This window comes from Pistacia vera, unplaced genomic scaffold, assembly GCF_008641045.1.
Source record: "Pistacia vera cultivar Batoury unplaced genomic scaffold, PisVer_v2 Contig146, whole genome shotgun sequence".
NCBI classification, from domain to species: domain Eukaryota; kingdom Viridiplantae; phylum Streptophyta; class Magnoliopsida; order Sapindales; family Anacardiaceae; genus Pistacia; species Pistacia vera.
The window spans coordinates 298,011-311,217 of record NW_022195532.1 but is presented as its reverse complement, the minus strand read 5'-3'; the positions used below and the strand labels follow the sequence as shown (position 1 = coordinate 311,217).

Sequence of the window (13,207 nt, the reverse complement as noted above, 5' to 3'; positions counted from 1 at the left end):
GCTATCAAAGCATGTCACCTTCCCAATCGCAAATAATTGATTGATTAATTTTTCTTGTGCCATTCTGTTCGCTTTCTGTAATGTATTTATCTTGACATTGGAGATTTATTCCTTCAAAATAAACCACTATATCTTATATTTGTTTGGCTTCCAAGGACCGCTGCTCAGAATGCCAGAGATTTATGATACTATTACAATTTAATGAATCACCTAAAATAGATCATGCCAAGTAAAGAAAATCAATAAGTTCTAACTGAGAATAAGAATTATGTGTCAGGTGTCACTCTTTTGCAGAAAATTTTACTGTTCTTTTTCTTATGCAGAAGTTGAGCAGTAACTGTCTTTATAAAAAGCAAACCAGAATACACAGTAGTGTTGTTTAATCTCTCTTAGTTTCATACCAACAATTGATGACGTGTATCGCATTCCCAAACAAGACTAACCATGAATCCATCTCCTGATTCTTCAGCAAGGTAGAGTGCAAAAATATTTTAAGTATATAATATAGAAGCAAAAAAATTGTCATATTCAGGATACAAAATTGGTCCTATAAACAGCTTTCAGGAACTTCTACCTATATACTATATACAGAAAAGAATTGGTGAACTATGTGATTGGGATCCTTTTCATCCCAAAATTGTACATCAAATAATGGCAGGAAAGACTTCTTTTCTTTAGCGGGAGAAGACCAATCAAATCTGAGTCTGCAATCGTGTCATCAACAAACTTTGGATACTTCCATCATTCAAGGAATGGCAAAACAAGGCTTTTCTTTTCTCTAGCAGGAGAAGAGCAATCACATCTGAGTCCGCAATTTCGTCAACAAACTCTGCATACTTTCCAGTTTCTCGCTGAGTTGCTTAATATTGCAAAGATGATCAATGGAAGATTCTGAATTATCTAAGTCGGTGATGAGAGCAGCACACTTGACCTGGGAATCCAAAACTGCCTTCTCAAGTGAAGTTACAGTTGATTCCAGTGTTGCAACAGGGCTTTCATTAATAAAAAATGCTGATGGAGTACTACGACCACTGTTACCCCTGCTGTGTTTTGGGGAGAAAATTTTTTCTAATCCCTCACTCCCTGCAAATAATAGATCTATATTACTATTCTCAACAAGTGCAAACAGCTAGAGTCAAGAGTAAAATCCAAGCAGCCCAAAATGTAAATTGAGGAAAACATTATGAGAAAAATTTTATGACTAACGGAAAGCAGAGTACAAAGAAAAAGAAAAATGATTCTGAAATATAAATAAAAATTTTAAGTGTCCAGCAGTAGCATTGATTTTCACCCAGTGAGAAAACATGCTAATTCTAGTTCAATTCTGAACACCCCAGATCAACCAGATTTAAATTATTTATTCTCGCTACTTCTATTCTTGTCAATTCAAAGTTCTTTTACTTGCTACTAACAATTATATGCTCCAAAACAATTCAAATGAAGTCCTACACGGCCCTAAACAAATTAAGATCCAAAACCCCAATCCCAACAACCTCAACCTCAAATAAATTTGCACTCTGCTTTTGGCAAAACTTTTTGAGTCCTTGTACTTCCAAACCCAGAAAAACAATTATTCTCATCTACAAACATGAAGGTTGACAAAATGTTATTTCTGAACAGATTGAAAAAAAAAAAAATTCCTGGGGAATTAAGCATACCAAGATTGCTAAGTTGATTTATGGCAGCCTGGCCAATTGACTTTTCCAGCTTGAGTAGCCGCAGGACTCCAGCAGTGATCCGACCCAACGAGTCAACTTCGGACTTGCACAAAAAAGCAAGGTGTTGAACCTCATCCTTGGTCACAATGGCTTCAATCTACAGCATAAAAATCACCATCATACAGNTCAAATGAAGTCCTACACGGCCCTAAACAAATTAAGATCCAAAACCCCAATCCCAACAACCTCAACCTCAAATAAATTTGCACTCTGCTTTTGGCAAAACTTTTTGAGTCCTTGTACTTCCAAACCCAGAAAAACAATTATTCTCATCTACAAACATGAAGGTTGACAAAATGTTATTTCTGAACAGATTGAAAAAAAAAAAAATTCCTGGGGAATTAAGCATACCAAGATTGCTAAGTTGATTTATGGCAGCCTGGCCAATTGACTTTTCCAGCTTGAGTAGCCGCAGGACTCCAGCAGTGATCCGACCCAACGAGTCAACTTCGGACTTGCACAAAAAAGCAAGGTGTTGAACCTCATCCTTGGTCACAATGGCTTCAATCTACAGCATAAAAATCACCATCATACAGAATGTTCCAAATAAGATAGTTGCAGTGATCAAACACCTGAAAAGTTCAGATCACACTACCGGTTCCTTAACAGAAAATTTCAAGTTCTCCACCATCCAGCTGACCATCTCATTCTCAGCATTGTCCTCCAATATCACTAAACGAACTTCAACATTTACACCTCCAAATCTCTCAGCACTTTCTTTGAACCCATTCACAGGAAAGACAGCTTGGGGTAAATCCTTTTGGACCTGAGGCTTCAAAGTCTGCAAACCTTCCACACTAACCTACAAGTATTATCACGTAAAAGAATCCATTAGAAGCAACAAAGAAACATATGAATGTATGTATCAAGTTAAAATAAATTAAAGATGTAGGAAGATGGAAGCACCTAACAACACTAAACCAAATCAAGTCTAAAGTTTCACGAAACAATAAAGATTGCCAGGCCCACAGTCCAACCAAATCTGACCAAAATTTCTGATTCCAGATACATGACTGACAATCATGTTCACACTTTTCATATTAAAAAAAAAAAAAAAAAAAAAGAAAAAAAAAAAAGAAGCAGACCATCCGAAATTAATCCAGTTTGCTCCTTTTTTTCAACCCCGAGCCACCACATCTTTCTAAGCTAGGACCATAACAGTACAAGTCTAGCAAAAAAATATAAAGAAAAGAAAGGGAGAGAGAGAAGTTTGAACCAAATTAAGTGCACCTCAAGTTCGAAAATTAAGTTGCATCTCAACTATTAAATCTTTCCTATGGATTAGCCATCAGGACTACCCACAATAACCTCACTACTTCAAAACAGGTTATTAATATAGTATTGTACCAAATATTGCAATATCAACTAGATTCTAAGATGGTCAACAAAAATGCACAGAGAGATTGAATAATGCTATTTCATTTATATAGACTAGTCTTTACCTGAAATTTAACGTTTTTGCATATATATGTTATTAATTATGCTTTTATCACCTTCTGAAAATAGAAATGTAATTGAAGCCAACAGGACAATAAAGAAGAAAAGAAAATTAAAATACTTACTATAACCAATTCCACAGGATATTTATGGGTTCTCTGTGAATCTCCTTTACCAATCAGAATTTCCTTTGGACTACTTTTTGCTTTCACACTCAAACTCTGAAAGGTTGTGTGCCAACACCTCTCTTCTCTGCTCATATCTTCTTGACTGTAAAACCACCACCTTTCAGCCATCTCCTGTGCACCTTCAAGAGCAAATAACCAGTCTCTAAATTCCACAGATACATCCACATCATCTGGCAATCCCAAATGCAGAAGACCATCTCTCCCATCTCCTGAACTTCCACCTGGAAAAAAGAACTAAATTTAAGACCGCTGCAGTTAAAAGAGTAGGGGAAATAGGCATAAGAATGGTACTGCAGCATTTACATAAGCAGCAACCAAATAAAATTTAAGATAGTAATTGGTTCCATACCCTCTCCTAGATTTTCAACAGTGAGAGGTGATGCTTTGAAAAGTTTTGACAATGGCCCTGCTGATAAATGCTTTAATCCTTTAGACAGCCCCTCTCCCGGACCACCATCAGGCCCAAGTATTCCAAATCGATGGAGCAGGGCTTCTGCATAGTTCATACCTCCGCCAAGGCGAACACCTGAAATACAAGCTGATACACTTAAACTATGACATTCTCTATCCCTTTCACTAAGAGGAATGACATGTACCACGCTCAAATCCAGAAAAGGAACCGCAAATGCATTGCCATTCAATTGATGCTTTCTTTTGTTATCTACCCAGAATACAGTTCTTAGCTGTGGGTGTCCGTTTCCATTGACCCGAGGACTGTCATCAACAGAAGGTAACATTGTACCATTTTCATGTGCCAAGTTTCCTTCAGTGTCAACACAATCCACCTCAACGGTCTCCCAATGTAAAGTGGATGAAACAGCAATTGCACCACCAAGAGTTCTATGAGTAACTTTGGTGAACATATCTTCCACAATAAACTGAACCAAAGGCATTCCCTCTATATTCATGGAAGAAGACTCAAGAAATCTTAGTTGAAGGTCCTTCACTGCTAAACTTACAGCAGTATCACTGGGAGCATTCTCCATCAACTTTACCCCCAAAGATTCATTAGTATTTCTCTTTGACCTTTTACGTTTTCCAACTTGAGCAATTTTTTCACTCACTCTGCCAAAATATGCATAGAGATCCAGGACAAAAAACAACTGCTCTACCGACGTGTTTGATAAATATTGCTGACAAGCAACACCTATTCTGACAATACCACCTGGAGGAGGAATGATAGTTAATGGCTTACCATCAGCAGATGCCATAGCTACCTCAACAGAAGCATCTTTCAGCTCAACACACTTCCACAACCCTGAATTCTCACCAGAAGAATTATGAAATCCAGTTATGTTATTACATGTTTCCAGAGACAAACTAAGATGTGATGCTCCAACAGTTGATTTCTTCAGGCTAGCATCAATTGGCTGACCCTCCCACAGACAGAAACAAGCAGGATCCTTCTCCAGATTCAGCAGCCCAAGTTTTAATTTAGGTGACTCTGAAAAGAACAACTTTTCAATATGAAGCCTAGCTCCAGAAAAGGAGCTCTGTGCAGTAAGGTTTCCTTCACTCGCAGGACTATCCAATTTATTCATGTCCAAAGGAACAGTAACATCTAATTCCTTAAGAAGGAATACAAGGGAATTAACTGAAGAATCCAGTAAAACAGCACCAGGGTTGACAACAATTCCATCAGCTAAAAAGGAAGATATCCTCAAACAGGATTCTTCCTGAAGATGAATCTGGGAAAATAATAGAAGATAACAGTCAGAAATGACATTGCTGCTACAAACAAAAGGAAAGAGCTCAATCCTTTTAATGAATTTCTTCTAGCATACCATAAGTGGCTGGCAGCTGATGACCGTCTGAGAAGCAAAAGAAGGTGGGACTGGGGAGGGTTTGACCTGAAGAGAATTAAGGCATATCAAAGGAACACCATTACTTAACTGCCACTCCTGATCGCCCAGAGGATATATTACAGGGGAAAAATTCTTAGCTGTTCAAACAATCAAATAAGAAAGAATCAATATTAGAATACACATATTAAAAGCATAATCCACAACTTTTCTCCATCATACACAAGATTTGAATCGTTACCAAAGTCAGGAATGTCCAGAAAATCTTCAGTGACTGCCTCCATAGATGGTTGGACCAAAGTGCACGGAGGACGTGAAAAAGTATCCCTGCATTATTCAGCAGTCCCATATATTTTACACAAGTTATAACAAAAATTTTGAGCCCTTGGATTTGAAATTAGATCTATCTTGTTTCATTTAAAAGATTAATGAAAGTTGAATGGAATCTCAACCATTCAAAGCGTGTTGCCATATGAAAAAATGCTAAAACTTTAAAACAACACAAAATAATGAAATGAAAAGCAAAATGTGACAGAACATACTCAGAATGGGAACAAACTGCAAGAGAACATCCATAAAATTATTCATCATCACAAATCTGCTGACAAGTCAGACACAGAGTTTACCTTAAAAAAAATCCACCAATGGAAACCTTAGTCAAGTTACTGGCAGTTTCTCCATTAGAAACACTTGCCTGAAAGGAAAATATATCCTAGCATAAGATTTTGAACAGCCAAGAAAAAACATGGCACTGCACCAATAATGCTGACAATCCATATAAGTAGAGAGCATAATATGCTTGAGATTTTCAAGAGAACCTGAGAGCTACGAAGACAAATAAATCCAGACTTCAGGATAGCTTACCTTTATTTCTCAAACTATTCTTCACAAGGTCAGAGGTTTGTCCATGTAACAGAACTTTTTTATTTAGAATCAAACTAACTAAAGAGAATTAAGCCATCCAAAAAAGAGATCTTCATACAATCATGTCAAACAAGAGATTTATCTATCTGATTTGAAATGCAAATCCTAATGGTTAAAAGAAATGCAAATCCTAATGGTTAAAAATGATCTAGTGCTGAGTTAGCTTTACATATGCTTAAATTTCATAAAACGTTATATAATTTGCTCAATTTCTCTACTGCAGACAAGTTAAATTCAGAGCACTAACCAAAGAAACCACATGAAACATTAGAAGACAGACTCAATGTCAATTACCATCGATCAAACTTATATTCATCGAAATGTGATACATTCTTAGCAAAAAGTTTTGAATCAGGAAATTAATATGCTATAATCAACAGATTGACCAATTGTTTAATGGAAATACCCGAGAAAAGAGGAGTGACTGCATTAAAAGCTCAAGCTGGAATTCTGCAGGTAAATCAGAATCATTATTCAGTATTTCAATCCCAACAATGTGGTTGAAGGAAAATAAGACTATACCACTATAAATAGATACAGAAAAATAGCTATAAAAGTTAAACTAATAGTTCAATCATGAATGCTAATAACAAGTAATGGATAAAATAATTGACCAACAAAACATGCAAATAAGGGAAAAGGAAAACAAACAAACCAGCATCTTTGATGCAGAGAAATATGTGGTCCACCAAAACTGAGACTAAAGAACGTCCAGCTGCTTCAGTAGATCGCTGTCAGAAGTCAATATGAGATATAGAAAAAGTTAGAGAGAACTTAATTAGATTTTCTATAACATCTTTGTTCTGGTTTATCTAAAGAGTGATAATGAATGCAACTTAACACCTGCTGACCCTTTAGATCCACATCTTCTCTATTTAGACATACATAACACCCCGTCAAGAAGCGGAGAAGAGCACGTAATCCTGCCCAGAAAATGAGCATGCTATGTTTAACACATAAAATTCCAACAGTGAAAAAGAAAAAGAGATGGAAACAAGCCCCTTTATTACCTGGTTCACTTAATGCAGGACAAACAGCCTCTGTTACATGTAATTGAACCTCAAGCCCCAGTGGACTATTCAATTCTGTCCTCTGCACTGTAATCTGATATAAAACTACAAAGTCAGTACCACATAGCCTTTAACAGGTCAGACAATGCTCTCTAATACCAATCAGTTTGGAATATAACAAAGTTCATTATGAAATAACATGAAATGCATGATTTCATTACATAAGCCTGGCCAGAAATTCCTTCAAGGAAGCGCTCCCCACCAAAGAAAGCTCGCTTAGCACCATCATCATCTCTCTGATCTGCTCCCTCTTCAGAGCCAGCTATGTTAGCATCAGCAAACATATCAGGATGAGGCAGGAGATCCACAGACAAAGATTCCCATTCGAGTTTCTGTTACACAAACCCACCAGAAAAAATACCCAACATCATCAGTCACTGATGTGAAACATGTTCAACATGGTATATTTGATATAGGAATAATGGAAAAACACATGTTCACATAAAGGAGAAGCAAATACAGAAAAACACATGTAACACCTAAGCAGATAATTATAAAAACAACAATTACAAAAAGAATACAACGGGTTAGATCAAACCAAGTTATCAGAAAACCCTCTCCTCCTCCCTCCACCAAATTAAAAATAAAAAGAAAAACATTTGAACAGGCATGAAAACGCTCATAATCTATGTCTCTTTGTTTTTGTATTACCTTGAACACATATATGAACTTATTAGAGGAGAAATCCCGAGCCTCCTTAAGATTTACAACCTGTAACAAGAAATTGTTCAAATTAGCAGTTGTATCTAAGAAAGAAATCAAGTTTGCCTATTATAATCACATCCACTAAATTACCTGCCAGTTTTCGTTTGTTGTATACAACACAAGATTGCGCATAGTGATAGATGCCATAGGAGATGCCCTTACAAAAGTGGGAAACACTAACATCAGCATATCATCTTACATGTCCACATAGTTAATTCATAATCATTTTATATTTGATTCATGTTATAAGCTGGCGGAAACATTTTTTCAACTTCTATTTTAATTTTTTTTTAAAGATAATAGAAAAAAAAAAAAAAAAAGAAGCCAGTTCATGTATTTTCTCAAGAACATCTATATATAGCGGCAATGGTAACCAACAGTGAAGCATCACTGCAAATATGGGGAATTTCTATCAATAATGCCTATATTAGCTTCAATTTAAAGTGCAGAAATTATTTTAATTATCATGCAAAACACAGTTAAAAAGACCTTACCAAGCTGCCCCTCCATCACGTCCAGCACCACCCCGAGTTTCAAGAAGAAGATTGAGAGTACCAACCTGTAAAGTCATTCCGTCTGCAATCTGATAGTTTTAACAGGTCAGTATGCTACTATATTCAATGCGTTCAACCATGTGGATGTGATTAAACAAACCACATAAGAAGAGTCATGCAAAACAGCAGTCCATTGACCTTGCATTATTATCTTCACAAATCCTTGTTAACATGGATCATGATCTCATGTTTCAGAGGAAGTTTGATCAAGTATTACTAGAAAGTTTCAATTAAAGTATAAGATGCAGGTCAACAAAAGCAATAAAAAGAGAGATCTAAAAGCGTTTGGCACAACTCAACCAATGACAGCTTTAAAGAAGGCACTACAAATAAACACAAAATGGCAGCTAACCTTATCAGCAAATCCGTACCCACTACCCTTGCTAGAGCTAGTCGATGGCTGGGTACTGCAAATATAACAAGCAGAAACCAGCAAGTTAAGTGACTATATAAGAAACATTTTATTCCCTTCACAAAATTAATACCAAATTTACAAGATAACCTCGAGCAATATAAAGTTATATTACCTGCCGGCACTCTTACCTGCATCCGCATCTGGGTTCTCCTCCAAAACCAAATCGAGTTTATCAACTTGCACAACAATAGGCTCTATTTGGACATTACTTACCGATGAAGGAAGCTATTCAAAAATAAATAAATGAGCTAAATTAGATACAAATCACTAAAAGACAGCAATAACCCCAAGGTAAAACCAGTTTCATTGTGGAAAAACAAAATTTTCAAAACAGACGTAAGTACAAGGAAAATTATACAGTGTTAATGTTTTAGTTTCCAAGATCTTATCAAAAAATTACTAAAGCAAACCTACTAATTAACATAAACTCCCACAACTTAGATAATTTAAGCAAAGAACTGAACACAAAGCAAGCAAAAACTTCGACTGTCTTCAATACTTTTCTTTATTTTACCACTCACCATACTGACAGTAAAATGAATCGGTGTACAACAAGAAAGTATCATTTCTCTTCCCACATAGCATATTTAATTAGCTCTATTTAGTAACACACAATTAATGGCCCTATAATGTATTTACTTTTCAGACTTCTAGAAGAAATTTAAAAAAAAAAAAAAAAAAAAAAAACAAGAACAATTAATTGAAACTCCTAGTGAACAAAATACCTTCCCATTTCCTTTCTATACCTTCCCATTTCCTTTCTTTATCTTCCTCAGAAATCAATCAAACGCTAATAATTGCAATTCGACACCGAAAAAACAAAATTTTAAATCAGAAATACTCACAATTATCTCTAGTTTTCCGACTTTGGCGACGGCCACATTTAACGCCGGTGGCAATCCCATACTCGCATGCAACGCGTCTCCATTGATATCTATCCAATCAAATTCAAACATCTGAGCTAAAGAAACACATCCAAAACCATCAATTAACGCCAATTAATCAAAACCATACCTAAATTTGATAACTGTACAGTACGGCCTTGCAACTTGAACTGATCTCTGGAGAAGGATTTAAGCCAGTACTTGAGGGTGTACTCCAAGGCGCGTGCCAGTATCGACTCCATTGCAAAGCCTCTCCCCTTCTAGAAACCTCTGTAACAAATCTTCTCGTCGAAACTCGCGACGGATCTATGAGCGCGACGATCACATTAACTTCCGAGACCTAATTTAGGTTTAGGATGAGAAATGTGACGAATGAATGAGTTATTATTGAGAGAGTGTGTGTGTCGGAGTGTGCGTTTGTGGTGGTGGCCTTTTGTATAAGAATTGATTTCAGGTGGGAATCCGACAACAGAGAAAGAAAGAAGGGGGCGGGAAGACACGTGTGCGAATTTAGTTGCGCGTGTAGAGATGGTGATGTTAGTGTTGGTGGCACGTGCGAGAGAGAGAAGGGTAAAGTTTGTATANGGAGATGCCCTTACAAAAGTGGGAAACACTAACATCAGCATATCATCTTACATGTCCACATAGTTAATTCATAATCATTTTATATTTGATTCATGTTATAAGCTGGCAGAAACATTTTTTCAACTTCTATTTTAATTTTTTTTTAAAGATAATAGAAAAAAAAAAAAAAAAAGAAGCCAGTTCATGTATTTTCTCAAGAACATCTATGTATAGCGGCAATGGTAACCAACAGTGAAGCATCACTGCAAATATGGGGAATTTCTATCAATAATGCCTATATTAGCTTCAATTTAAAGTGCAGAAATTATTTTAATTATCATGCAAAACACAGTTAAAAAGACCTTACCAAGCTGCCCCTCCATCACGTCCAGCACCACCCCGAGTTTCAAGAAGAAGATTGAGAGTACCAACCTGTAAAGTCATTCCGTCTGCAATCTGATAGTTTTAACAGGTCAGTATGCTACTATATTCAATGCGTTCAACCATGTGGATGTGATTAAACAAACCACATAAGAAGAGTCATGCAAAACAGCAGTCCATTGACCTTGCATTATTATCTTCACAAATCCTTGTTAACATGGATCATGATCTCATGTTTCAGAGGAAGTTTGATCAAGTATTACTAGAAAGTTTCAATTAAAGTATAAGATGCAGGTCAACAAAAGCAATAAAAAGAGAGATCTAAAAGCGTTTGGCACAACTCAACCAATGACAGCTTTAAAGAAGGCACTACAAATAAACACAAAATGGCAGCTAACCTTATCAGCAAATCCGTACCCACTACCCTTGCTAGAGCTAGTCGATGGCTGGGTACTGCAAATATAACAAGCAGAAACCAGCAAGTTAAGTGACTATATAAGAAACATTTTATTCCCTTCACAAAATTAATACCAAATTTACAAGATAACCTCGAGCAATATAAAGTTATATTACCTGCCGGCACTCTTACCTGCATCCGCATCTGGGTTCTCCTCCAAAACCAAATCGAGTTTATCAACTTGCACAACAATAGGCTCTATTTGGACATTACTTACCGATGAAGGAAGCTATTCAAAAATAAATAAATGAGCTAAATTAGATACAAATCACTAAAAGACAGCAATAACCCCAAGGTAAAACCAGTTTCATTGTGGAAAAACAAAATTTTCAAAACAGACGTAAGTACAAGGAAAATTATACAGTGTTAATGTTTTAGTTTCCAAGATCTTATCAAAAAATTACTAAAGCAAACCTACTAATTAACATAAACTCCCACAACTTAGATAATTTAAGCAAAGAACTGAACACAAAGCAAGCAAAAACTTCGACTGTCTTCAATACTTTTCTTTATTTTACCACTCACCATACTGACAGTAAAATGAATCGGTGTACAACAAGAAAGTATCATTTCTCTTCCCACATAGCATATTTAATTAGCTCTATTTAGTAACACACAATTAATGGCCCTATAATGTATTTACTTTTCAGACTTCTAGAAGAAATTTAAAAAAAAAAAAAAAAAAAAAAAACAAGAACAATTAATTGAAACTCCTAGTGAACAAAATACCTTCCCATTTCCTTTCTATACCTTCCCATTTCCTTTCTTTATCTTCCTCAGAAATCAATCAAACGCTAATAATTGCAATTCGACACCGAAAAAACAAAATTTTAAATCAGAAATACTCACAATTATCTCTAGTTTTCCGACTTTGGCGACGGCCACATTTAACGCCGGTGGCAATCCCATACTCGCATGCAACGCGTCTCCATTGATATCTATCCAATCAAATTCAAACATCTGAGCTAAAGAAACACATCCAAAACCATCAATTAACGCCAATTAATCAAAACCATACCTAAATTTGATAACTGTACAGTACGGCCTTGCAACTTGAACTGATCTCTGGAGAAGGATTTAAGCCAGTACTTGAGGGTGTACTCCAAGGCGCGTGCCAGTATCGACTCCATTGCAAAGCCTCTCCCCTTCTAGAAACCTCTGTAACAAATCTTCTCGTCGAAACTCGCGACGGATCTATGAGCGCGACGATCACATTAACTTCCGAGACCTAATTTAGGTTTAGGATGAGAAATGTGACGAATGAATGAGTTATTATTGAGAGAGTGTGTGTGTCGGAGTGTGCGTTTGTGGTGGTGGCCTTTTGTATAAGAATTGATTTCAGGTGGGAATCCGACAACAGAGAAAGAAAGAAGGGGGCGGGAAGACACGTGTGCGAATTTAGTTGCGCGTGTAGAGATGGTGATGTTAGTGTTGGTGGCACGTGCGAGAGAGAGAAGGGTAAAGTTTGTAATATATATATATATATACATACATTGGATCTCTCGGAAGACAGGCCTGTGTCAGAAGATTATTTGTCGGTGTGTTTGTCTATTTCGTTAAATTTTTTTTCGTCAAATTTATTTATTTATTTGAAATTAATTCAGAAAATATTATATGCTTAAACAAGTGTAAATATAAAGATTATAAAAGGCAATGAAGGCATGATGATAGAATAAAGTTTGTCAGGGCTAAAAGGGAGTAACAATTGAGTAACATGCTAAACGTTTGGAGCTGGAATTTGACCCATTGATTTAAGTGTTGTAGCAGCTTTTAGTACAATTGACAATATTATGAAAATGATCTGGCTCATGATTTTTATATTCATTCCCTAAGTAGTAGTCATATGTTTGATAGAGTAATGTCCAATCAAAATGACACCATCCACTTGCCACTATTTAATATGAAAACAGAGAGAGAGAGAGAGAGATTATGCATAATCAAATTTTAATTTAATGATATCGTCAAAGCGGTGTCGTATAGGTGTTTGTTGTGATAGGAGTTAGATGAAGGAGGATGAACAAAGCTTGGAAGAAAGGCATGCGTGCCTTTGGCTTTGGGATTAGTAATTTTAGAAAGAGAAGCCTAAATTGTGAATAAAGGTATCTATT

At 36.2% G+C, this 13,207-nt stretch overlaps 1 protein-coding gene across 4 annotated transcripts; it reads right to left on the bottom strand.

Moving 5' to 3' along the window:
* Positions 1 to 361: 361 nt before the first annotated feature.
* Positions 362 to 12,433, bottom strand: LOC116123856. 4 transcript variants are annotated; one of them, XM_031409596.1, is made up of 20 exons: positions 9,828 to 10,142; positions 9,659 to 9,747; positions 8,926 to 9,038; positions 8,751 to 8,805; positions 8,339 to 8,427; positions 7,935 to 8,001; positions 7,791 to 7,850; positions 7,301 to 7,471; positions 7,080 to 7,173; positions 6,913 to 6,992; positions 6,725 to 6,800; positions 6,476 to 6,519; positions 5,772 to 5,839; positions 5,387 to 5,472; positions 5,128 to 5,285; positions 3,693 to 5,031; positions 3,281 to 3,564; positions 2,314 to 2,520; positions 2,070 to 2,226; positions 362 to 1,083 (listed from the first exon to the last, which is right to left on the bottom strand). In XM_031409596.1, the coding sequence occupies exons 1-20, from the start codon at positions 9,937 to 9,939 to the stop codon at positions 797 to 799; spliced, it is 3,636 nt and encodes a 1,211-aa protein (XP_031265456.1). In that variant the 5' UTR covers positions 9,940 to 10,142; the 3' UTR covers positions 362 to 796. The 4 variants fall into 4 exon arrangements, with proteins under 4 accessions (XP_031265456.1, XP_031265453.1, XP_031265455.1 ...); XM_031409593.1 differs by lacking the exons at positions 362 to 1,083; positions 8,339 to 8,427; positions 8,751 to 8,805; ... (1 more) ...; positions 9,659 to 9,747; positions 9,828 to 10,142 and adding exons at positions 10,629 to 10,717; positions 11,041 to 11,095; positions 11,216 to 11,328; positions 11,949 to 12,037; positions 12,118 to 12,433 and having other exon boundaries at positions 1,865 to 2,226; XM_031409595.1 differs by lacking the exons at positions 362 to 1,083; positions 8,339 to 8,427; positions 8,751 to 8,805; ... (1 more) ...; positions 9,659 to 9,747; positions 9,828 to 10,142 and adding exons at positions 10,629 to 10,717; positions 11,041 to 11,095; positions 11,232 to 11,323 and having other exon boundaries at positions 1,865 to 2,226.
* Positions 12,434 to 13,207: the final 774 nt, after the last annotated feature.

Bases quoted from the DNA above. Each gene is read 5' to 3' on its own strand.
- LOC116123856 (XM_031409596.1), bottom strand. From the start codon at position 9,939: ATGGAGTCGATACTGGCACGCGCCTTGGAGTACACCCTCAAGTACTGG. The intron at 5,473-5,771 runs GTAAACTCTGTG...TGAATAATGCAG, and splicing joins ATTGGTGGATTTTTTTTAAG to GGATACTTTTTCACGTCCTC. The intron at 2,521-3,280 runs GTAAGTATTTTA...TAATACTTGTAG, and splicing joins ATCCTGTGGAATTGGTTATA to GTTAGTGTGGAAGGTTTGCA.